Source organism: Ochotona curzoniae, unplaced genomic scaffold, assembly GCF_017591425.1.
Source record: "Ochotona curzoniae isolate NIBS_2020 unplaced genomic scaffold, NIBS_Ocur_1.0 scaffold_2587, whole genome shotgun sequence".
Taxonomy (NCBI): Eukaryota; Metazoa; Chordata; class Mammalia; order Lagomorpha; family Ochotonidae; genus Ochotona; species Ochotona curzoniae.
Genome location: NW_024467096.1, coordinates 21,552,614 through 21,579,220, shown reverse-complemented (window position 1 = coordinate 21,579,220; position 26,607 = coordinate 21,552,614). Strand labels below are relative to the sequence as shown.

The following is a 26,607-nucleotide window of genomic DNA, read 5'->3' as shown; positions in this document are numbered from 1 at the left end:
TCATGAAAAAGTTCACAGAAAGTGAATATTATGGTGCCTGGCGCAGTAGCCCAGCAGATAAAGTCCTCATCTTGAAAGCACCAAGTTCTTTTATGGGTGCCTGTTCTAATCCTGGCGGCCCCACTTCCCATCCAGCTCCCTGCTTGTGGCTTGGGAAGGTAGTTGAGGACAGCCCGAATCCTCGGGGTCCTGCACCTGCATGGGAGACCTGGAGGAGGCTTTGGGCTCCTGGCTTTGGATTGGCTCAGCTCCAACTGTTGCGGCCGCTTGGCAGGGTAGTGAATCAACAGATGGAATATCTTCCTCTCTGTATATCTGACTTTCAAAAAAAAATAATAATAAATCCTTTTTTAAAAAGAAAGTGAATATTATGAAAAAAGTTCATGGATTTCAACTTTTTTTCAACAAAATAAATGCATCTTTCACTTCAGTTTGTCAATGAGCTTTTGTAAGTATTTCATATTCTATCATTTTTTGTTTCCTCTTCTCTCCAAATCTGAAATGATAAAGAATGTAAAGCTTAAGGGAGAAATAAGACAAACGTTTCAAATGTCACTCAACAACCGTTATTTATTTAATATAGATTTGGGTACTTAATTTGCCTAGTAAAATGTAAAAGATGAGAAGGTATTGGTTTTGGAGTTGAACAAGCTGGGTTTGAAATTCTAGCTTCGTCACTTAATAGCTAAATGACCTGAGAAAACTGGCTTACTTTTCTGCATATCAGTTCCCTCTTCTGGTAGCTTGAGCTGTCACGAAGCTCACCTCAATATTAAAGGAGAAAGTGTATATAATTGTGTTGTACAGGTCTTGAGGTATCCCTCATCTTTTGCCTATTATTGCCATTCTTAGCTCATCCCTATATTCCTAGAGTTTAAATTCCTTCCTTCAGAACTGAGATAGAAGCAGGAGTTAAGCCGTAGCCACTGGAGAGGAACAGGTGGTTTCAGCACAGATCTGCATCGCTCTGTCATTAGCACACATGTGAGTTATAAACAGATTTTTCTCCAACCAAATGTGTATGCGCGACAATCCATAGAACGAAATGTTTAACAATTTAAGCCGGTTTTAAATATGTAGCATGGAATGAATCAGATTGAACATCAGTTGTGATTTTCCACTTGAAAAGCTCATTAAGAAATGATTTATGGAATAGTGGCCTAATTAAGACCATGTGGAAATGTGTTTCCTATTTATGTTTAGAACTCTTTTACCCCTAACTTAAGCTAACAGGAGACTTGATGTATCAGGAGAGTCAATCTGACAAAAAAAAAAAAAAAACTGATTTTTTTTCAAAATAGAAAAAAGCTAACATCAACTGGATGCCCATTTAATGTCACATATTATTGCAAATTACCTACATGGCAATCCTAGATGGTCCTGGATGATATGTTATTTTATTAGTAAGTAAAATGAGGCTTGAGTAATTTAGCAGTGTCTTTGGATTACATAAATACTATATCATAAAGATGAAATTGCAACCTAAAACTAATTTCTAGAGTTTTTCAAGTAAACACTGTTTTGGTCATTTCTACTAGATATTATGGCTGTACATGTGATGCAAAATATGCTTAGTTGTTTATGAATAAACACAGCAATAGCCTATGGAAGACCATCAACACTTGTCTGACTTGATGGCCTCCTGCTCTAAGCCATGAATCCCTAGGTGTAGGGTATTCCTCCAACTCAGCACCTGCTGAATGCCTTCATTCTCAATAAATATTTGTTGAAAAAAGAAATGAAATCTAAATGGACTGAAACAATAGAATTCAACCCTTTGGCCATCTTTTCACAGCTGATGAAACTGGAAGAAAAAGGGAATATTTTGTCTGCAGTTATTACTCAGTGACAAAGTGGACATCAAAATCCCTGAGCCTCTGAAAAAAGTACATCACCCAGTTAACTGAGCCAAAGTCACTGGCAGGCCAGACAGGTTCATCATGTAACTTAAGCTGCCATCTTCTAGAAATGCAAGTTGAACGCATCATGATTGTGTAAGTAGTAGGGCCATGTCACACATGGAACAGCCGCAGCTATCACCCCTTTTCCCAGACAGAAGAATCCACATGTGGTGATCCCAGCCATTAAGACACAATCTTCAAAGAAATTTAGAGAATCTATTCATTCTTCTTTGAATTTGCTCAGACAATAACAGTGCTGTTCTTTCTTACCTCTGCAAGCAGGATGCAAAAGGGTATAATCATACGGAAAGGGATATTTTCTCTTAGTGTCATGGGCCATCATCAAGCAACTATTCAACTATACTTCTAGTCCATCATGTGATTTCTAGAAATAGATAGAAAAATAAAAGGCAACAAAAGACAGGGAAGGCGCAGCTAAAACAACAAGGTGAACCAGCAGATCATTAGCTTCTGCACCAAGCTTATAAAGTACTCTCCAAAGAAGGAAAAGATGAGTGATGGAAAGCCAGTAAGCTGAGAAGTTAAATAAGATGTAGAAGACAAACGCTTGTTGGAGATACCCACTGGGAAGTCACAGCAGCATTAGAAAGGACAGTCTGGTATCCCACAAATGTTGATTTGTTATTCTGGCTCACCCATGAACTGTGCACTCCTTAGACGCAGGACTGGCTGTCTTGGTGCCCATGGTATCCAGTACAGTCCCTGGCAAACAGGAGGTACTTAATAAATGTTTGGAAAATAGACACACGAATTAATGAGCTAAAACAAGGCAAAATGTGCAGTTGATTTTGGAGGAAAACGTCCAATGACATTTAAAACTGTTTCTAATTAAAAGTACCAATATTTTCTAAATTAAGTCACTAGATCTAAAATTATCATTGTAAGTTTGGCTTCTCCCTCAAAGGCCCTGAAGCCAAAGCAACTCAATTCCTATGGAGAGCATATAATTTGCTGTCTGCAAAAATGAGGTTTCGCATATTAAAAGCAACCCTAAATTTCTGTGCTTAGCATGACCTTTCAGGTTGCTACTGTGATGTCATTAGTGTTACAATTTTATGCAAGATTAGGCATGTAATTATCTGTTAAGTAGTTCTGTTGGCTCCTGCTTGCTCATTTAATAAGGCAGAGTGTATTGAAAGTGTCCCATATGCATAGCTCAAGGGCACTGATACTAGAAACCTGCATCCACTCTGCTCTTTCTCTGCTCCATTTCTCACTTGTCCTTGCAACTTCACCTTAAGGAAGTGTGGGGAGTGAGAAGCCACAGCACGGAGGGAGCAGCACCAGTGAAGCAACCGCCCCCTCCAGCTGCCTCTTCCAGAGATGGGGAGGTGCCCCCAAAGAATCCCACGTCAACAAAATCAGAGCTGATACCTAATGGCAGCGTTTCTCCTCTGCACATCAAAATTATACAGACATCTTTTAAAAGCTTACTGACACAAGGGATCCATCCTCCAATGTTTCTCATTGGTTTAGAGTGAGGCCAAAGCATCAGAACTTTTCTTAAGTCCCCCCAGATGATTCCAATCTATGGAAAGCGTTGAGAGCACAGTTTCTGTATTCTTCTTGCTCAGGATGATATCACATTAATGAGGGAGCACTTCAGATTTTATCATCTCAGTATCCTAGAAAACTGCTTTTCCTTTATTGAGTGCTACCAACCCATAGAACAACAACAACAAAAAAAACTCAATAGTTTCATTGTACAAGTACAAAGCAACTTAATTGGATCCTTTTATTCACACACAGAGAGAGAGAGAGAGAGAAAGAGAGAGAGAGAGAATACAATCTATTTGCTCCTAAATCTAATAATGGAAAAAGAAGCAAGAAACTAAACTTTTGTACATGCCTATTACATGCCATGATGTATTTATTTTGTCTCATTTAATCTCCCAGGCAACCCAGAACACCAAATAATGTGGTTTTCATTTTGGCACTTGAATAATCTCAGACTCAGAGATGTTCAACTGACTTGTGTGCAGCCACACAGTAAGAGGATATGCATGTGAGACACAAACGAATAGCCCCACCTGTTACTGCTCCTCTTTCTTTTGCTTAGACCATGTCACCCTTTCTAAAGAAACTTTCAATGGATGACAATTTAGCAAGCTATGGAAACTCACCATCCAAGTCAATCAAGGAGCAGAGGAAATTGAATAATAAGGGGAAGAGGAAGGGAGAGGGGATGGTCGGGAGCGCACAAGGAGAAAACACCTGGCAAGAAGAGGCAAGGACCAGGAAAGAAGTGTTAGCTGCACTCAGCAATGATGAGCCACGGTGCAGGAGCAAAAGTCATATCAATCCTCACCTGTCCTCAGAGTACTTAGATAGGCAAGGCTAACACACAACTGCATAGCAAGGCACTGTGTCCTCATCATGCCCTGGAAATGTTCTTGGCCTACTGGAGGAGGCAGAATAAGCTGTACCTTGGACTCACAAAAATAACAAAAACTGAGAATGGAGATAGGAAAACTGCCTGTGTGGGTAAAAAAAAAAAAAAAAAAAAAAAAAAACTTGAATGAAGAGGGGACATCTCAGTGGCTTGAAAAACTGGTAACTCATTCACCAGGCAAGAAAGAGAGTCACAGAGAAAGAATGACCAGAAGATTCAGAATAGTAGAAAACTAACCAGCTGTATGCCAGGTACACACATAATGTGCCTTACAAATTCCCTGTATAATGAAATTGTCACAGGCTCCCTGCATTCATTCAAAGCTGAGTCTAAACCTTATAGGACTTCTTGCAGCCCACATTCATTTACAGCTATAAAGTAATAGCTTTGCCAGATTCGCCCCAACTTCTAGGTCATTTAATCATGGATAAATCCAATTTCCTCCTACTGCCCACAGTCTTCATGTAATACAGGTCTCTGTTCTATACTAAGATTCCAGATTAAAGATTCTTCTTAAGTGTTTCTATCTGGTCTCTGGATCTCTTTCCGAATCACATTTTTTTTTTAAATTGCAAAGACAGACTTACAAAGAGAAGGAGAGACTGAGAGAAAAAAGTCTTGCATCTGCTGGTTCACTCCCCAAGTGGCCCCATTGGCCAGAGCTGAGCCAATCCTAAGCCAGGATTTTCTTCCTGGTCTCCCTTGTGGGTGCAGGGTCCCAAGGCTTTGGATCCTCTACTGCTTTCCCAGGCCACGAGCAGGGAGCTAGATGGAAAGTGGAGCAGCTGGAACAGGAACCAGCGCCCAAATGGGATCCTGGCACTTGCAAGGCAAGGATTTAGCCACTAGGCTTTCGCACTGAGCATCCTAATCACAATTCAAATGAACGGATCCTGGTACTATAAAATGAACAGTTAATGAATTACCTAAGGAGTTTGGAATGTCTACCTTTGAGCTCGGAGACAACCTCCAAACAAGTTCCCGCTCAAATATTTCACATGCTCGAAAGTTTCTCTAAGATCACACGTCTTTCTTTACCCTCACAGAACCTTTGTACTTTTGTCCTTAAAACAGCTACTCTCCTTCATTTTAATTAAAAATGAACTTAGCTGGTTTTAAAGAGCACTTTTTCTTTATGAAAGAAAACCAGGGTGGAGAAACTGCAAATCCACTTATTGGTTATTGGAATAACCTGAAGAGTCATTAAGTCCTTTCCAACAAGCTTCAGACAGCTAATTAGAATAAATTTTTCTTTCATCTCCCGCTTTGTGCATCATCCTAAAACAACAGAGCAAAGTTGTGATGCCAAGATAATGACACACAGTCTGTAAAGTATGCTAAATATATTGAAATTACCACAACCCCTTTGGCTTTGCGTGATTTCAAAGCGTTTATACGATGCATGATGTGTTTATTAAATGCCGGCTCATATCCAGCAGCAGGACAATACTCAGTAATTGACTGCTTGACCTAAACTCAGATTATGCCATGGTCCTGTGTGCTCTCCACACCCTCAGCCCTTTGAGTGAGTACAGCTGTCAGAGGATTCAGCTAGCACCCGTGTTGAAAGAACTTCCTGAAAGTTTAAGCCAATCTTCATCTTTAGAAATAAACTCACTTTGGCTAAAAGCATTTTTATTTTCTGATTGCTAAAAGTTTTAGCAACAGATGTAATCTCTATTTCTATTTGATGTTTTAACAATATTCAAAAAAAGAACACAAATGATTTTACCCCAGATTTCAGACATTTAGATCTGGCAGCTTTCATTTCTAAATCTTTTTGAAACTACCTAGGGAATCCTTTGGGTACATCCTTTCGTTCTTGTCCTTATCTTAAGAGGCTCACGGTAGACATTTAGCTTCTTGCATCCACATTGGGTAGCAAATTCCTGCTACCTCTGAAAGCCTCTGTTCCTTACAGTCCTGCTGACTCCGGCATGGAAGAAAGAGACCTAGCTCCACAAAGTTGAGACACAGAGACTTAGTATATGCATAAGTCTTTCAACTTACTGTATCACAAAATATCAGACCTGAGAAGGGTCTTAGAAGTTCTCTGTTTTCAATTGTGCATGGTATAGTTAAAAAGGCACTAAATCCTAAAGAAGCTTGGTGACTTCATTTACAAACTAGCTAAGGATGAAACTGGAGCTAAAATCAACCACTTGCTCAGACTACATGCTCTGAGCCCTTACTACTCAGTGTTGTCTGCAGACCAGCAACCTCAGGTGTCACCAAATTAAAAACAAAGAATCCTGAACCCCACCCGGAACCACTATGGAATCAGAATCAGCACAATACCAAATCACTAGGGAATTCTCAGGCACACTGCAATTTGAGAAGTACCATACTGGATCACATATTTGTCTAGAGACAATAAGAAGGCAAGCAAGCACAGATTAATTGAAGCCATTCTATCCACCTTTTCTAAATGTAAGCAACTACCTTGGTCTTCTGAAAGCATCATTTGTAATCTGATACCCTGCAGGACTTTCATGGCATAAGCCTAATATAAATCCACGCAATTACACTTCATGTTGCATGCATAGGAAACATACACAAAGTGTCTGGCAGAGACTACCTAATACTACAGAATAGTGAATATCACTTCCAGTCTTCTGCTTACTGCCAATGTTGGACATAACTGAAAGGCTAGCCACTGACACCTGTGCAGCCCTGAAGGAATCCTTCCTTCCTCCCACTGCCATAAAAATCATTCTGACTTTGGCTTATTGTTAAGACTTTAAAGATACTGCATGCTCCTTACTCCCTAGAAAGTTACTTTTATGTAGAAAATAAATAATAATCACTCCTTTCAGTGTATGTTTGGAGAGGACAGAATTTCCTCCAAAGCCAAGTCACAGCCAAAGATATCACAGCCTATAGTATCTGGACTCTGTATCTTACGAATCTTGCTCCACGAGCCAACAAATATCAGTTGCAGCCACTGACACTACGATTTTGGCATGCAGAGACGTGCTGCTGTGAGCCAAACTCAGCATTGGCAGCCGTGAAGCACATTTAGAAGATGAAGCCTCGTCCTCAACCTGTCAGCATCTGTCAGTATTAAGGAAAACAGTTTGGAGAGGAGGGGAGAAATAGAATTTTATATCCAAACCCAAGCCAGAGAGTTGGGGTAAATATAGCACACAACAGAGAATGAACCTGTCCCAAAATTATGATTTGAAAATGATAGTCTCAGGGAAATACAATTTTTTTGGAATTAATTAGAAAGCCATGCCTCCCATGGCAATGCTCTCAACCCCAACTCTTTACTAGAAACTATCATGGAGTTTGTTTTTCCTTTTTTTAATTGAAGATCAATTTCTGAGGAAGGAATCGGGATTTAGTGTGTTTTAGAAAATTGCCATTCAATATTAAAGTGCATTCAGGATTGGCAACCACAGCATCAAAAAAATCTAATATTGGAACAAGCCTTTGGCAGAGTGGTTACAGCACCAACTGGAATAACTATTTCTCATACAAAAATGTCTGGGTTTTAGTTACTGCTCCATTCTGAATTTTAGTTTCCTGATACTTCAATTGATGCAAGGCAGTAGGGGATTGTTCAAGTACCTGGGTCCCTGTCATCCACATGCGGCACTTGAAATAACTTCCTTACTGTTGGTGTCAGCTTGGCTCAGTAGGTATTTGAAAAGACAGCAGATGTATACAAGATTCTTGTTCTCTCTCTCTGTCTGTCTCTCTCTCTCTCTCTCTTTCCAGTAAATAAAAAATAATAATCAACTCTTCTGAAAAATCCTATGTTACTCAAGAACATCAATCCATGAAGAGCTGCTAATACTGTATTCCCAAAACTTACAGGAGTGAACTTAACTTGAGCCTGTATCTCTTTTAGGTCTTTTTACCATTCCTCCAGGACTTCCACCATAAGGAAAGGAGCCCCTGGACCCACATCCTCTAAGATGTTTATATGGACCAGTGGTCGGACCTCTTCATCTTACAGACATGATGAGAAAAGGTAAATACCTTGGACCTCCATACTATTCAGAGACACCTAGGCTTATCACATGGAGAGGGAGGAGTCAGAAACACAGTTGGGCAACTCATCTTTATGTTTTGCAATGTGGGGGCAACTTGACATTGATGAAGTGGGATTCAAACACCACAGCCTTCCTCCTCCCTGTACTTTTCTCACTGCCACCACATGGTTTAGCAAAAGCTGCTCCCTGTCTGGAAGCCTTTCACACTTACCTATAGGTACACAATCTCTATTTAGCTAACCCAAGCTCTGCCTTCAGGTGCCAACTAGATCTTCCAGACACATCCCCACTCTGACAATTATCTGCATCCTGGAAATCTTTTGTCTTTCATTGTCTATTAAATTTGCAACATCTAGTAGTGCACCTGGCACACACTAGACACTTGGGGAATACTGACTGAAGTGATGAGCACAGCGTTTCTAAGCACGAAGCATGTGGCAGGGAAGGAAAGCAGCAGTTGTGGATCCCTCAGAGTCCAAGAGTAGTCAGAAGAGAGGAGAGAAATTAAGGTAATAAGAAAATGGAGGAGAAAAGGGAATGTTAATGAAAGACAAATAGACAATTACACAGTTCAATCCCGTTTTGTCGCTTGGGCTTAGAGACTAAAAGTGTTCATAAAATTCTCTAACCGTTTTTAAATATTTAGTTTCTCCCCAAATGTTTTCTTTGCCATATGCCTCTCCTTCTCATTGACCTTCTACCATTCCTTGGGTTAAGGGAAGCTAAATTTTAAACAGAACTGCCTCTCCCTGCATATTGCAACTTAATCAAGCCATACATCAGGCAGAATCGGATAGAAATCAGAACTGATGGATGGGACTGGGTCCAAGAAAGACCTGAGGGAGGCTTGCTTGAATAACAGTTTGAGAATTGACATTTTTATTTTCCCTTTTACAATGGGAATTATCCTCCAAATAAAACTCCTTTGAAAAATTCCAAAACCAAAGTTGTCTTCACAATGATTATACAGAAATAAATGGAAGCCATGTCAATATTCATGCTGGAAAAATCTGTCAAATAAACCTTGGAAGGTAATAGACCACTTAACACTCTAAAATATTTTAATATAATATTCACTGAAAAAAACACAAGCTGAAAGCCTGCATACAAACTGTAATTAATGCCACAAAGGTTTTCACTTCCTTATCTTCCAAATACTTCATTGTATGTTCTGTTACCTAAATTACGGGCCAAGCAATTAAACTGATTTTAAATAAAATCACAGCTCACAAGGTAACTAGTGTTTGTCCAAAGTCCTGATGTGCATGACGACACCAACCAAACCAGTTGGAAGCGTACACTCTCCGATCATCACCGTGTTCTCACACACTGTGAATACTCATCATCTTCTTTATTTGCTTCCAGTTGTAATAATCTTTCAGCAACATCTTTAACATTCTAAAACTTTGACATTTTAAAAATCCACGTTTTACATGTGATTTCTTCATTTCTTCTATTTCCAAAGGTGGATGAGCAGTAAAGGTGTAGAACTGTAGAAAATTTGCCCTGCAGCACGGGTCTCAGGACCGAATCCCAGGGTTTTTTACTTTAAAGGAATAATGTTACTATCCAAGATCAGTGCTTTGGAGGTTCTGAAAACTCTATCAGGACAAATGACTGTAACATATTTCTGTCACTTTTTTTCTCTCAGTAAATCATTGAATTTAATATACCTCAGTATTTTTTTTTATCAAGAAAGGAGTTAACATTTAAGAAATAATTACTGTGTTCTTCATATTTTGTGTAGAATATCCTCTTCATTTATAGCAGCCATTATAGTGCCCATTTTGTAGATAAGGAAAGTTGAGGTTCAGAGACTAACTTCTAAGGATTTCCCAACCAGATAGTAATGGAATCTAACCTTGATGCTCTCTTTCCTGCACTGTATAGCCTTTGCAGGGCTTTGTTAAATATCAGATAGTTTGAACAGCAGTAAAAAAAAAAAAAATCCAAGGCACAATGGAAAATTCTGTTCAAATAAAGTTGAAAATTTAATATTTTGAAGGACTAGGATGGCCCAATGTGATTATGATACATTGGCAGTGTTTGTGGAGTTCAAAGGAACAAATAATCAACTACATATTCTGCATTAATATGATTCTATAAAATTCTTAAATTAGTACCTTTATTATTTTTTCAAAGTATGATTGTAGTAATTATGATACTCCAATTAAATAAAAGTTTGCTTATACGGGCCTGGCACGGTAGCCGAGCAGCTAAAGTCCTCACCTTGCTTGTGACAGGATCCCATGTGGAAGCCGGTTCATATCCTAGCTGCTCCGTTTCTCATCCAGCTCCCTGCTTGATCCCTGGGAAAGCAGTCAAGGACAGCTCAAAGCCTTGGGACCCTGCACCCACATGGGAGACCCAGAGCAGGCTCCAACATTCTGGCTTCAGATCAGCTCAGCTCTGGTCATTGAGGCCACTTGGGGAGTGAATCAATGGATGGAAGATCTTCCTCTCTGTCTCTCCTCCTCTCTGTATATCTGACTTTCCAATGAAAATCAAATAAATCTTTAAAACAATGATAAAGCAAAAATATTGATCATGAAGAAATCCTTTTTAAGGAAAGAGAAGAGAGAGTGGGGAACACTGGCAGAAGAGAACAGTGTGAGAAGTACTGCTATGCTCCTAAATTTTTAGCATAAAATACATGAAATGTGTTCACTTTATACAGATAAAAAGGAGGAAAAGAAATCCTTCCAGCAAGCGTTATTAACAGGGTGGGGCACCCCAGCTGATGAAATTAGTGGAAACAGTTAATAAATGAACACAAGTAATAGAATCTACCACCAAGCCAGTATTCGTTAGATTCATGTTGAATCATTTGTCTATGCCTCCTTCTTTGCCACATCTGCATCTTCACTGCCTAATTCACAAACTCCTGGGAAATAAAGCTTAGATTTTTAAAACCTACTTGAGCACAACCCATGGCTCTGCTTAAGGTGGTAAAGGATGATAATGAAGATGATGGTGGCTAATGATTAAGTAAGAAAGTGAAGATTCTGTAGTTAATTATTTGGAAAGAAATTCATTAGTTCATCTTAGTTGATCTGGTATCACTGTCCCAAATTTCTTGTAATTGTTCCACTTCAATTTCTTCTCATTCAACAAACCTGGTCCCTTCCAACTCCGCTTCTACTGCCCTCTCACCTGCTAGGCAGCTGAAATCTGTAGGCCAACTCCATAGTGCCTTTTATCAAGACTGGAGCAAAGGCTAAAGAGCATTAGATTCCCTGAACCCAGCTCAAAGACAGGCACGGTCACTTAGCAGAAGAAAGAATTCGCTAAAATTCTGAAACCAAAGATTTGATTGCTCAGAAATTTAAGTCAATTTTATATGTTTTTTTCATTATTTTATCTCAGAGTCTATCTTTTTGTTTGCATCTGTGTCTTCCACTCTAAAGTTCAACAGCATGAAGGAATTTTTTTAAAATTTTTCTGAACAACCTTGTTTGGCAGCTTAACTTATTTTAATCCTTAAATGGCACAAATGGCAAAATAAAATGGAAGTCATATCTTAAAAAGAATGGAGAAGTTACTGGGTTAAGGAACTACAGACTGTTTACCAATTATTCTTCAGTTTGTTTTTATTAGCTATTGAACTAATATAAATGTCATATATATTAACATGTAAAGAACAATATTGTTCACACCTGGGTACCCGGATTTCAGTTTCGAGAAATGAAGCAACCAGAACTGTTGAAGTTGTTAAGGATGCTTTCCTAACACCACAGTGCTCCCTACCCAACTGCCCACCGGAGATAGCTGCCATTCGTTATTCTGTGCTTATCAGTCCTATGCATTCTGCCATGTTTATCACATTTGAGTCCTTTAATATTATACAGTCTACTTCTGTATGTTTGAAGACATAAAAATGAATAAAACAGATTTATATGTGTTGTTTGGCAACTTACTTTTGCTTTTTTTTATGAAATACCATCCTGCTGATGAGTAGCTGTAATCTACTTTCTCTGCTTTGCAGCATGCCATGAAACAAACACACTACCATTCATTCATCCAGTCTACTGCCAATCAACATCTGCATTATTTACAATAATTTCATCCCTACCAGCAGTCTTGCTATAGTAATTTTTGTTCACGTATACAAATATTTCTTATGATTGTTTTACCAACATAAATACAGTCAGTTCAAAAGTAAACAGTTTCAAATTTATGGTGTAAAAAACCATTGCTTCCAAAACCAGTGATTCTTGTTGGTCTACATTCTTACTTGTAGTGTTCACATTTTTAATTTTCAACAATTCAGATGCTATTATATAATTTTAATTATTATTTTTTAGATTATTGGTATGAGAAAGCTCAAACTATTGATTCTTTATTTTAAGATAATTAAGCATTTTGACCCATTTTTTCTATTGGATTTTTTCCCTTTTCTTTGTAAGCTTTATTAAAGCTTGTAATAATCCTTTGCCATATGTAGGCAAATAGTTTGTGCCTTGTCTCTTCATTTTCTTTATGTTGTTTTCTAAAAACATGTCATTAAGTTTAATGTATGCTAACTTGAACTTATTTTTAGCATTCTAAACTTTCTTCCTATTCCAGGTTTAAAAGGACTTAAATAATTTTGTAAATATCTTGTTATATCACCTTTCATAATTAAGCCTAATCATAAGAGATAAATTTTTGTGTGGGCATGAAGTGGCCATCCAAGTTTTTTTCTATATGTTTAAACATTTATCCTTCATTATGTATCTAATGACACATGTGTATCATACACGATATTCCATATTTGCATGAATATGTTCCTGGACCTCTATTCTGTCTGCTGGTTATTTTGTCTAGCTCAAGCACCACTCTTGCATTTATAAATTATAACATTGTAATATATTTTGATATCTGAAAGGCAATTCATTCATCTTGTTCTTTGGTGATCAGAAGTGTATTTACTATTCTTACTCATTGGCACTGCCATGTGACTTTCAAAATTAGCACATCAAATCATCCTACATTACTTCCAGAAAAGATTCTAACGATCTCAGGATTTTTATTTGAGTTTTTGAATTAACTAATAGATTTAATTTGTGATAAATCATATGAGTTTGTAGTTGAAAGTGCTTCCTACAACTAGCAAAACACAAGCAAGTGAATTAAGCATGCCATGAACATCAGGCAGGGGAAAACAATTCTCAGTGCACTGACTTGGAATTCTGTCTTGGATAGTAACTAACAAAGAGTAACCCAATTTAGAGAAGTGGCAAAACAAAAGAGAGCTCCAGGATCAGGGCAAGGTCTCAAATGGTTAATCCTCAGCCTTAAAGAGCCAGCATCCCATATGGGCACTGATTCACATTCCAGTTGTACCACTTCTGATCCACTTCCCTATTGGTGACCTGGGAAAATAATGAAGGATGGCCCAAAACTTTGGGGACCTACACTTGCTTGGGAGGTCTGAATGAAGCTCCTGGCTCATAGCTTCGGATTAGCTCAGTCCTGGTCTTTGCAGCCAGCAAGTGCAGCCATTTGGGGAGTGAAGCAGCAGATGGAAGAGCTTTCTCTCTCTCTAGCCTTCTCTCTGAAAATCTGTCTTTCCAAGAAAAATAAGCAAATATTTTTTAAAGGAAAAGAAGAAGGATAAGCAGGTGAAGGGAGAGGAGGATGAATAGGAGAAAGAGAAGGAGACGGAAACAGAGAAGGAGAAGGCAAAGAGAAGTAGAAGAAGGTAAAAGGAGAAGAGAAGTTCCAGGCTTTCAAAGTCACAATCCCTATGGGAAACACTAATGGAGTGAGGTCTGCAACTTAGGATTTCCTCTAGTGCCTGGAAAAGGAAGATTTACGTTCTGTCTTTAGGAGGGAAAGACAGGTGGAAAGATTTCATCTTAATAATTCTCTGTCCAGAGGAAAGGCAATAATCCTCCCTATGTGTTACCTTCCACTCAACAAACCTCAATATTTTAGGGAGAAATAATTTGTTTTCTTTGATCTGATATCAGCTAATAAATTTTATAATATCTCCAAAGAGAATTTGTATGTGGTTTATTATATTATTCCTGAATGCTATTCTTTAATGTTTAAATTACATTTTCTGATTCCCTGCTATACAGAAAAAAATAATGAATTATTGTATCTCGATTTTTTTTTCACAGACATGCTAATGGACTTATTCAATTTATTTGACAAATGTCTCCATTCTCAAAGAGTTCAGAATTAAGAACATAGAAGCAGTAAAACCACACAGTTTTGTAATACAGTTGGATAGAGCCTTTCTGTGATGGTTATCTCTGCAAACTGTAGAAACTCATCAAGTCCTTTGGCGGGCTGTTACATATTCTATCATTTTCAGAGTTGTGGAGGAAGATGTTGCAGATGACAAGAAAAAGAGCTCTGAAACCCAAGTTAACTTGGTAGTGAAACAGTAACCCAAAAAGAAAAGTAAGACCCAAGGGGCAAGGTATCAATGGTACAGTGAGTCAAAGAATGGGACATCGAACAATAGAATAGAAATTGAAGGAGGATCCAATTGCTTGGCTATATTTTGAACACATCTCTGTATTAAGCATGTGTCCAGAGTCTATGTCTTTGTATTTTGTCTAACCAAAAAACTGTACTTCTGCTTCTGAATGAAAGAGTATGTTAGGGACATAAAGCTCAAATGGTTTGTGTCATCACTACAGTTTTTAAAAATGTATTTATTGAAGAAGTGGGGAGAGGGAAGGAGGAAGACATAAAGGGACAGAGACAGAGAGGAGAGAGAGAGGTCCTAGCTGCTGGTTCACTCCCTCAAATGGCTATAATAGTTGAGGCTGTCTGTGGCCAAAGCCAGGACATAGAAACACAATCCATGTCTGTTATGTGGGGAGCACCATCACCTGCTACCAGTAGGGTGTGTACAGACAAGAACCAGGATTCAGGAGCTAGAGCCAGAAATTGAACCCCCAGGTGCTATGATATAGGATGTGAGTAGTTCAATTACCAGACTAAATACCTGTCCTCATGAAGTTTTATGATGAAATTTTACATATATATATATATTTCTTATATGTTTTATGCACTTCTGTTTATAGATGTGCACCCAGTAGCTTACTAACACTACTGCAGATGACGTACTACATAATAACACAGAACAACTTCTATTCTTTTTTGATAATTTTTTTGCAATTGAAAACAGAAATTTATTTTATTGTGAGGAATATTTTCATGAAACAAGGAAGACATATATTATTCAAAGTTAAGTATTAATTGCAAAAAATACACCAAAATACATATTCTGCCTTCCATTCGTTTTTTATTATTTTTTATTTTTGATGATGTAATCATCATGTTTACATGGTTACATGGTAATAATCATGGTTACAATGAGTTAGAGAAGTGGGTGTGATCATTGTTTCCAAATTTTCTATTTCTTCTTCCTGTTTCTGGTAGAGGGTACAAAATAAACGGGTAGTCGTACCCAGCGTCCCAAATACCCCAGTATTCAGGGATAGGGCACCACCACCTGATATCAACCCAGGGTCCTGATGTGGTGCATGCTCTGTCCAAGTGGTTTAGATAGTTCTGCAATATTGTCGATTTTACTGATCCAAAGATGAGGAAGCCTTTCCAATGTCCATTCGCTGACATTGTTGACCTTAAGTCTCCATTCTCTCAGATTTTTGCTGTCATTGTTTGGCTGGAGTAGTTGTCTAATTTGTTCTGATCTCTTTCTTCTGCTATGGTACCAAATGGACTGCCATATTCTCCATGTGCATCAGGGTCTGTGTCCACTGCTCAGCCTTTTCCACTGAAGAGGATGTGTTCTTATAGGTGGGCCCGAGTACCTAGGAGAGGTGACCCAGGCCCCACCGGACACCCACTCCCAGGGCTCACAGACCTAGCACCTACCATGCAGGCAGGCCCAAGTACTTGCGCCAGGTGACCCAAGCGTCACCCCCATGGCTCACAAACTCGCTACCCATCTCACAGGTGGTCGAAGAGACCTGAGCCGGATGACCCGAGTCTCTTTGGATCCCCTGGTCCTGGGCTCATGAACCTGGCACCCCTTGTGCAAGTGCACCAAGAGATCCAGGCCAGGAGACACAGGTCCTCCTGAACCCCCAGCCCAGCATTCATGAACCCAGGACATCCCATGCAGGTGGCCCAAGAGACCCAGGCCAAGTGATCCAAGCACTGCCAGACCCTCAACCCCCAGGGATCATTAACCCAGAACCAATCACACCGATGGGTCAAGAGACCCAGACCAGATGACCCTCTTCCACTGGAGCTCACAAACCTGGCCCCATTGTGCAGTCAGGCAAAAGGACACAAACCAGGTGACCTGGGCGCTGCCAGATCCCCTACCCCCAGGGTTCACAGACCTGGCACCTACCTTGTAGGCAGGCACAGGGACCAAAGCCAAGAGACCCAGTCTCCAACAGATCCTTCCACCCTGGAGCTCACAAACCTGGTACGGTACCCACCATACAGCCAGGCCCTTTTACCTGAAAGAATAGACCTGGGCCAGGCAACCTGAGTCCCACAGCCCCCAGGGCTCATGAATCTGGAACCCACTGAACAGGTGAGCCAAGATACCTGGGCCAGATGACCTGGGTACCACCTGATTCCCCCTCCTCTGGGGCTCATGAACCTGGCACCCACTGTGCAGGTAGGCCTATTGACCTGGCCCAAGAGACCCAGGCCCTCCTGGGTCTTGCCCCCAGGACTCATGCACCTGGCACTTTTGATTCCCAGCTGGCATGGCTCATCTCACCTCAGCATCCACCATTACGTTGCATAGCCTGGCTCAATCCAGTCTTCCCCCAGTTACAGCTCCTATTGATGGGTGCTGCAGCCTAGTCCAGCCCAGCCAGATCCCTGCCCTGTACCTAATATGAACTGGATGGTGTTGCACTCTGACCTGACCCCTCTAATACCCTGTCCTGGTTCTCACATCTGCCAGTGGATTTTGTGAACTAGCCCAGCCTGGTCTGTCCCCAGACCTGAATCACATGTGTGCCAGCAGCTACTGTAACCTGGCATGATTTGGACTGCTCCTTGCCTTGGTTCTTGCACTCACCTAAAGAGACTGTATCCCAACAAAGGAATTTTTCAAGATCCTCCATTAGGCCTCCTCCCAGTGGCAGATCTCACACACACCAGTGGATCCTTGGCCCAGGCTGACTTTGTTCATCTCTTGTCTTGACAGGAACAGTGGTCTTGCTCAACTGGCCAACACATGTTCTGGTTCTTACTGTTGGGTATTTCATCCCGACAATACCTGGTTTGTGCCCAGATACAGCTTTCACGTGGTTCAGTGGGAGTCAAGACCTAGTTCAGTCCATTCTATACCCATCCTGGAGCTCATGAGTACCAGTGAGTGCTGGAGTCTAGCCCAATCTGTTGGCCCCCAGACCCATTCCATATCCATCCCATGAGAGGCTGTAGCCATGTCCAGCTCAACCCGTTGCCCCCATTCTGGCTCTCATTTTGATCAGTAGGAACTCCAATCCAGCCGGCTGTCTCCTTATCTCCTCAGCCAAGCCTGTTGCCATCCACAGGTCTTGGGCATGCCAGTGGATGTTGCAATTCTATAGAGATAAGCCCTGATTCTCTTATGTGCTGATGATCTAACATCACTCGTTCACTGATCTAACTCTCACTTGTGGGTACTGTGATCTAGCCCTGCCAAGTAAGCCCCAGCCCCAGCTCTAGTATGTGCCAGTGGTGCTCAGTGATGGTGGATGCTAACTTCTCCAGCTCAAGACTCCCATGTGTGCTGGTACTTCAGTATGACCCTTAAAAGCCTTTCCATTCCCCACTTCCAAATCATTTGGTCTCAGCCTCTCGCTTACCTAAACATACAGCAGTTTTATCTATGGAAGACCTTAGTAGTAATCCTCACCCAAATATGAGCACTCAGGTCACTGCTAACCTTCACCTGTGTGAGCCCCCAAGCCCCTTGTAAATCCACACCCCCAAACTCCCAGAGCACACTGCTGAGCAGTCCGAGGGCTTGGGCCCTGGGACCAGAGCTGCCTGAGGCAGCCACTCGATAGGCAGGGAGAAATCCCCAATACCAATACTTTATTTTTAATATAAAGAAGATAAACTTAATGTAGTTCGTCAATACAATAAATAGAGTGAAGAGAGGGAAGAAATATTTTTATGCTACTTATCCAACGAAAGATAAACATGAAGAATATATTGGCAGCTCAAAAAAACTCAACAAAAACAACAACCAATAGAACTAAGAAATGGGCTGAGGGCCAGAACAGACAGTGCCAATGGACAACAGCTGTGTGTTTCACATGATTTGCCCATTTCCCCTTCTTCCCAGGACTTCCTGGACCTCCCCTCTACGCTCTGCTGCTCTCTCTGGCCCTTTGTCTCACTCTCACATCCCTGTGTTACCTCACGTTCCAGACCAGTAGGCCAGGCTGAGTATTTGGCTTATTCTGCTCTTCAGCTTTCTCCCAAAATCTCCTGTGGCGATAACAACAACATGGGACAAATGAAGAATTTAGCAAAATGAAATCATGACAACAAAATAAAACTGTTCAAATAAAAGGACACAGAATCTTCAAAATGCTTTCAGATTTCCCATTCAGAATCAATTTACTGTATCTTTGTGAATGATAAAAGAAACACATTTTGGTTAATTGATAAGGTTGGTAGATTCACCACAGTGGTCATACTGTGAAATGTGCTACACTAACCTCAATGATGCAGAAATGCTAGCAAAACAGCAAACGACACTAAAAAACATTTTGAAAAGAAGCCAGTACAATTGAAAGGATTCTAGAAAATGCTAAAACTTTATTATATTAGAATACATTATCGCATACATTCAAAAAACTATATTCATTAATATATTCATGAGAATATGTTTGTGAAGAACTTAACCTCCCTAAGAAACAGCTTTTAAGAAAACCAAATTAATCTTAAAATGCTGCTAAGAAAAATATATGTTCATAATAAATATAATATAATATACTTTATGATTAAATATATTACAAATACAGTTTCAAATTATTCATAAGAAATATTCACATTCTTTTACTGTATTTAAATCATTCTCCTAAAATATTCACAAAAAAATGTAAGTACAGTAAAGTGGGTACATCACTCATGTGTGAATGAATTCTTCAACACATTGGCTCATGATAGATTAGCTGTTCGTAACTGATCCTTTGGCAAACTGATCCTCAGCACGTTGGCTTGCTCCCTCTTCGTGCGCCTGTCCAAGCAACTGCACTGCCAATGCTTTGTCATGACTGATGTCTCTGGAAGCTCTTTCAGAACACCAAGTCTCATGCACTGTGTAGCCACAAAATTTAGTCCTGTGTGTTTCATTTTATAAAGGCTAAAATGTTAACTAATAAATAAACAACAGATGGCATTATACTGCCTCAGCCCGAATCCTTTGCTCTCTGTGGGGCAGACACCAAGGGAAACTGAACTTAAGTAGGTAAAGGCCAAGGAGAAAATATTTCTTGAACTTTGTGTTCTTTCGCTTCATATCTAAATAATCACAGCTTCATAAATAATTCACTTAATGATAAGCTAAGTCTCCTAACATCAAACTTTGCAAACGTGAGGCTTGACCTAAAATTGTGCTTTGTTGACTATAGTGTGGGACAAAAATAAAGCTTGAACGGAGAATCAATAATGCTTTGTTTACAAAATATTTATCACAGAAACTTTTAAAATTTAGTCTTATTTTCTGTGTTACAGATTTGGAGGAGCAGGGCTCCCTCCCCTTTCCCTCCTTTTCCTTCATTCTCCTCCTCCCCACCCCAGTGTCTCCTTTGTTTTACAATAATACAGTGCTTCAGCTGTAGTTCAAATTCCAGCATTTTGCTCTTTACATTTGTCGTAATATTGTAGGTATAAGTAATGGTAAAGTCTAGTATTTTGCTGTCAAAAGATATATAACAGTTTTATTGGAGACGTACTTTTATTCAGGAGTAAAGGTGCTCTTTTAATGGGCATCTAGATTGTTCCCACGTCTTCGTTATTGCTGATTGTGCTGCAATAAATACAGGGATGCAGGCTGTCCTCTCATATGTAGATATCATTTTTTTATATATATTCCCAGAAGTGGGATTGCTGGGTTGTATGGTAGATGGATTTTCAGTTGCCTGAGCACTCTCCATACTGACTTCATAGCAGCTGTGCAAATCTATAATCCCACCAGCAGTAGAACAGGGTACCCTTCTCCCCACATCCTTGTCAATGGGCGTTATTAGTAGAGTTCTGTATGTAGGCTGTTCTCACTGGAGTTAAATGGAACTTCAGTGTGCTTTTTATTTGTATTTTCCGTATTGCTATGGCATTTTTTCATATGTCCACACAGACTTCTTTAACCTATGATTTGATTTGTAGATTTATTAATAACCCACATTCTCTCAAAGGATTTGTACAGGATGTCTCCTGTATATGTGGAAGACTGCCCATGTGCAGTATTTATTATTGTCAGCATGTATGTTGCTTTTTTTTTCTGCCATACTGATTTGTGGCTCACCATGAAACTGACACTGCCTCAATGGACCCTAAATATACTGCTTTTCCAGGATGTAGCAGCCTGGGTCTACTTCATAATTAGTGGAATTTGTGTTGTCCACCCACCCCCAACCCAACACTGAACTTTCACTTATGCCCCAGATTCAAAAACATTTCTGAAATCTCTATTTTAGTGAACCCTTCTTTTTTCTCATAATCATTGCACCTACCCCTCACCCTCTTGAGTAGATTCCTAGAAATGAAACACAAACAAGCAAAGGGAGATGAAATATCTGCTCTGTTAGTGGTAGCACCATGACTTCCAAAGTTCAGACTTTCCAAAATGAAGGATAATGCCTAGATCTGATGCTCAAAGCACAGTTCATGTTCCTTCCACCTCACATTAAAGACAGCCTAGTCATTCTCAAGCCATGGGCATTCACTTTCCCAGTTGGAACATTGAATATCCATTGGCCAAGACAAACCAAGCTTGAATGAAGGCAATTAAAAGAATGTTTCTTAAGCACCATACCCAGACAAGGTGTTTAAAATTCAGCCAAAGGATAGACATGTCCCCTGAGTATCAGGCTCTGACCAATCTCTTCAACCAAATCAGTAACTTTCCACCAGAGCTCAAGAAACCAATCTTCTGGGGAAGAACTCTATCAATGTACAAGTAGGCTCTCCTTCCATAGCAATATCATCAAAAGACTCTCACCCATACAAATAGAAATAAGGAACCTGTTTTGTCACTTTCTACCGCTTCCTAGGCATTCACACAAAACACAATAGTATAACCTATATCCTTCTCATTTCTTCATCATCCCCTGTGATTCTAAATGATCAAATCTTCAAGCTTCACCTCCTAGATACCTTCATCCTGGATCTATCCCTCATCATCCTTTGCCAACACCACCATAGCAATTTCCTAATTGTTCTCTCTGATTTAAGCCCTGTCTCATTCTTCTTTTCTTTATTCATTTGAGAGTCAGAGATACAGAGAACTGTTTATTTTCATGTCAGTCTTCCTATCTTCCTGTTGTTCTCTAGTAATAAGAGATATCTTCCCTCAAGATACATTTATAGTTAAGCTAAATTTATTGTTAAACTCTTCAAAATCATTAGTCCAACATTTGTCCATACATTAATGCAATCACTATCTGTTGATGTGTTGCAGGGCTCTGGTCTGTCCTATTCACTCACTTTCTTTGGCTGGGTGATATCCTGAATTCCCAGGCATCCATGGGTTATTCAGAAGCCAATCATTTCCCCTCTTCTCTACATATTCCACAGCATGCAAAAAAACATTTCTTAGCTCTTTTCAAATTGGTATTTCAATCAATTGTATATGCTTCTCATTGTGGTGTCATAGAAGATTGATAATACTTCATCTCTTTCATGGGAATAGACTGATATATATGATGCTTGCATGACAGCCTAATACTGGGCAACTATGAAACCACTATTCCCTCCATGTTGGCTTTCATCTGCAGGAAAAGCAAATCTCAATGGCAGCCACTGTTAACTACATGTTTATAAATAGCATCAGCAAAGCAACATCCGATTATTACTTTACAAAGCTACTCTGCTTGTCTCTTCCTGCACTAGAAGTCTTCCTGCCAACTGATTTTAGCTGCTAATGGGCACTTACATTTTTATTCAAGTTCATTAAGGGTTACTTTGAAAGAACTTCTATGTAAATTATGTAATTTCAAAAGTAAAGTCTCAAAAGCGTAAGGCAACTTAATGGTGGGTGATTGCTGGATTGCATAAATCAAAAACAGAGCAAACTGCTAATTCAGGCAACAGGCTTGAGAGATGCAGAAATGAAGATATGGGCTCTTTGCTAATGAGCAGCCAAGAGTGAGTGAGGTTGGGAGAACCAGGAAGGACACAACTGTGAAAGATCATGAGTAAGGATTCAGATTTAGTTATTATTTCTCCAGACCTATTCCTCAAATAAAAAGCAAAATTCTAATGAATTACCTCATGAAGATTTTAAAATAACAATAGCACACTTATCAATTAACTCTGCTTATTGATAACCAGGTTAATATGTACAATCCAAAAATCTTCTGGAAAAACATTCTTATATCCTTATAAGGAATCAAAATATTCAACAACCAGTCCAAAATGGATGTGCATTCAGAATAGACACTGGTCATTGTACCATTAAGGACATCCTGGAGAACAGAGCTAAATATAAGCCCGGAACATACACAGGATTGTACAGAAAGCAGGCATCTCCTTCCTTCCCTGCATGGGTCTGCATTTCATTCTTCTCTGAATCCTTTCCCAAGCAATAAAAGTGATGGTGATCACAATTTTAAAGGAAAATCTGAAGCTATTTTTGTGCATATTGACTTTTTGCCTGAAGCTAAAAAAAATGGCTTGAGTTTTTTCCATTGCAGTGTTCAGTGTGTTCTCTGTTTCCAGACCCAAAAGGTCAGAAATTTCTCATCATTGCCCTACAATCCAGCATTCCCTCCTCAAAACAGAAACCAAGAGGTCAGCTGCTAAGCTGCTTTTTGGTCACCCACTGGCCAGGATTCCTGAAGAGGGCCTACCGACCCACGCATCTCTCCCTGCAGCCAGCATCACCTCACTTCCCTTTATGATGTTTTTCAAATTCAGTCCCTCTTTCCTAAGTTTTACACACTAGTCACTTTTTTGACATTCTGTCTTTTAGAAAGTCTTTGGAGATTGGTAGAAATTTTAGGATAGGAATATTCTCATCATTGATCTGTGACTGTTATCTATGATTACATATTCACATCATTCTCTGAGTATTTTGCTCATATAATTTCATCTCACCATCACAATGGATTTTTAAATTTTAAAAAATTGAGAGAGAGAGAGAGCAGGAGAGAGAAAATGAGAGTGAGAAAGCTCTAATCTACTGGTTCGCTTCCAAAATGCCTGCAATAGTCTGGGCAGGACCGAGACTGGAGCCAGTGCTGGAAACTCAAGCTAGGTTGATGACATGGATGGCAGGAATCTAACTGGCTGAGCCATCACTGCTGCCTGCCAGGGTCTGCATTGGTGTAATGCTACAATCCAGATTTGAGTATTCAACCCAGGCATTCTGATATGGGATGCAGATAGACATCTTAACCACTAGAAGAAATGAAAACTCCCAAAGTGGATTTACATATTATTTCCACTTTTAATGAAAACTGGGAATCAGAAAAGCTAAAACACCACCAATCACACAACTACTAAGCAGTGAAATTTGGGATTGGATGCAAAAGACAGTTAACTCCAACCTGCTATCATCCTTACCCTATCTTGCTGCTCTGGAATAAAAGAAAAATAATAATAAAACTGTGCAAAGCTCTGGACTCTGATCTTAACCTAGCTGACACCTTTCAAACTCAAGCCCTTGTACATAAAGAATTGAAGGCTGGGTCACCATTCCGTTTTTTCTCTTTGCTTATAAATCCCATGCTCATAGAGCCTTGAGCAACCCTATGCTTGAGAGAAATGTAAATCAAAGTATCTTCTTTATGCCATTATTGATAAATAAGTGATTGAGCTGATAGATTACTGATATAAGCTGCTATTTATTTGCATGGATGCAGCTTTGGGTATTTAGTGGTTACAAAAAGGTCAGTGATGATCCACTCAGAGTTAAACAATAAAATCCCCAAATCCAAAACACTGTTGTAAGAATTGAAAAGACCAGTTTCTTTCTTTCAAATTGGAGAGATCAAATAATTTCCAACTAGGCATGGGTCCCAAGGAGGAGAGGGCTAAACTCTGCTCAGGGTCATGTTTGTGCAAGTGTACGTGCATTTGTGGGTGTGTGCACATGTGTACATATGTGCTATGTGCACCAGTGTGCAAGTTGGGAGGCAGTGGTCACACCCCAGGATCCAGCTGCAACTAGGCAGAGTTAGAGGGGTCATCCAGGTCTCTGAGCTGTTAGGAAAGCACACATAGAAAGTTTCTCTTCAGAAAGATGCTGGCTCATGACAAACTACATGTAAGACTGTATTGTTTTCAATCTCAGAAACATTTACCAAAAAATCAAGGACCACGACCTCCTGGACAAAAGGAAAACAGTCACAGCACTGAAAGCGGGAGAGGACCGGGCCATCCTCCTGGGACTGGCCATGATGGTGTGTTCCATCATGATGTACTTTCTGCTGGGCATCACCATGCTGCGCTCCTACCTACAGAGGTAAGACTGGGCAAGGTCAGGAGCCTGCCCTGCAATCCCTCTACTCTCTCTTCCTGTATCATACTGTCAACCCCGAGATCATCCCCCCCCATTACTTCCTACTAACTTTTGGAAGTATCTGAAACACAGATTTCCAATAACAATGTCTAATAGTAGTAATAAATATACTTCTGTGTATTAACTGCCTACTATGTCCAGGACTGTTCTTGCACCCACTCTGGAAGGTAAATATGAATAGATGATTCTCACAACCTCTTTAGAAAGTAAGTATGAAGTATATTAATTATAAAATGGCAAACTAAGGCTTAGGAGAAATATAATTTGCCCCATATCACAGAACTCTAACATATGGCAAAGCTTTCATTGTAGCCTGTTCATTATAGTCTCTCTTTTTGATATTTCAGATCTCTTCTAGCCTCTACTCTCAGTTTTTGTCCATACTACCCACCCTTGCATCACACTCCACAACTGGAGCTCTCAACCATACATTCCAACTTCCTCAGAAACTTTTTAAAATACTGATCCCCAGGCCCCCTCACCAGCTCCAAAGTATTGAATGATTCAGTCACCAGTGTCCTTTAAAGTTCCCATTTATTCATATGCTATCCATGCTTAAAAATAAGATAGGCAGTAACTCAAAAGTCACATTTTAAACCTTTCTTCATTTTAATATTGCCCTAGGTTTACTGAATAGTTAACAGAGGTAACTAAATAGTGAGGGAGACATACATCCTCTGTGATTAAGCCATGTGATAGACCCCCAGCAGCGTCTCTAGCTAGCAGATGTCCAAAATGGACACTTCAAACACAGTTAGCCCAGTACTGCTGTGATTAATGGGGTAAGTCTCATAGTGGTTCAAGCTGAAAAGAACATGACCCTTTCAAATCAAAAGTTGAGGTTTCAATCCAAAAGAAAAATCCAACCATTTTGTGACATTCATTTCTCATTCTAAATTAATACTTTCATTTTAGAAACCAAGCCTCACTGAAACACAGTAATTTGCCAGAATTAAGGCAACAGCTCTCACATTTGTGGCTTCTCTGTTCTGTTTCCCGGATGGACTTCAGCTGGGTTCCCCTCAGTCAAAGCACAGAGCCTCAGACCACAAATGCTGCCTGATTCAAAAACGGCTCTCAGATCCTCACATTTGTTTAGCACCATCAAACATCTGAAGTTTTGTTTTTAATTTTTAATTAACATTGCATAAGAAAAATCTGGTCATCCGTATTAGAGGTGAGCCACGTCTACCATCTTCCCTCTAGTGCAAAACTTCATACTTATAAAGGGTAGGGGGACTGCCAAGGCATGTCCAGCAAAGGATATAAATCTGCAAAAGAAACACGTTGTTTTCTCATCATAATGGTAATCAGTTTATGTCCAGAGGCAAAACATTGGTAGCTAGTATGTGACTACCTAATTACAAGTGCTATCTTACATCATAAAATTGAGAGTATTTTTAAATGAAAGTTGGCCAATGGGAAGCTGGAATCTTTCTAATTGAAAGGTTCTAGGGGGCCCGGCGTGGTGGCGCAAGTGGTTAAAAGTCCTCGCCTTGCACGCCCGGGATCCCATATGGGCGCCGGTTCTAATCCCGGCAGCTCCGCTTCCCTTCCAGCTCCCTGCCTGTGGCCTGGGAAAGCAGTCGAGGACGGCCCAAGGCTTTGGGACCC

The 26,607-nt window shown here is 39.9% G+C and overlaps 1 protein-coding gene across 1 annotated transcript in view; it reads left to right on the top strand.

Annotated features, from left to right (window-relative positions):
- Positions 1 to 26,607, top strand: part of KCNMB2 (potassium calcium-activated channel subfamily M regulatory beta subunit 2) — a 254,736-nt gene that overhangs the window by 204,612 nt on the left and 23,517 nt on the right. The window contains exons 2-3 of the mRNA XM_041002848.1: positions 8,171 to 8,293; positions 24,766 to 24,936. Of these exons, the coding sequence (XP_040858782.1) occupies positions 8,238 to 8,293; positions 24,766 to 24,936 (227 nt within the window). The 5' untranslated portion in view covers positions 8,171 to 8,237. The remainder of the gene's footprint in view (positions 1 to 8,170; positions 8,294 to 24,765; positions 24,937 to 26,607) is intronic.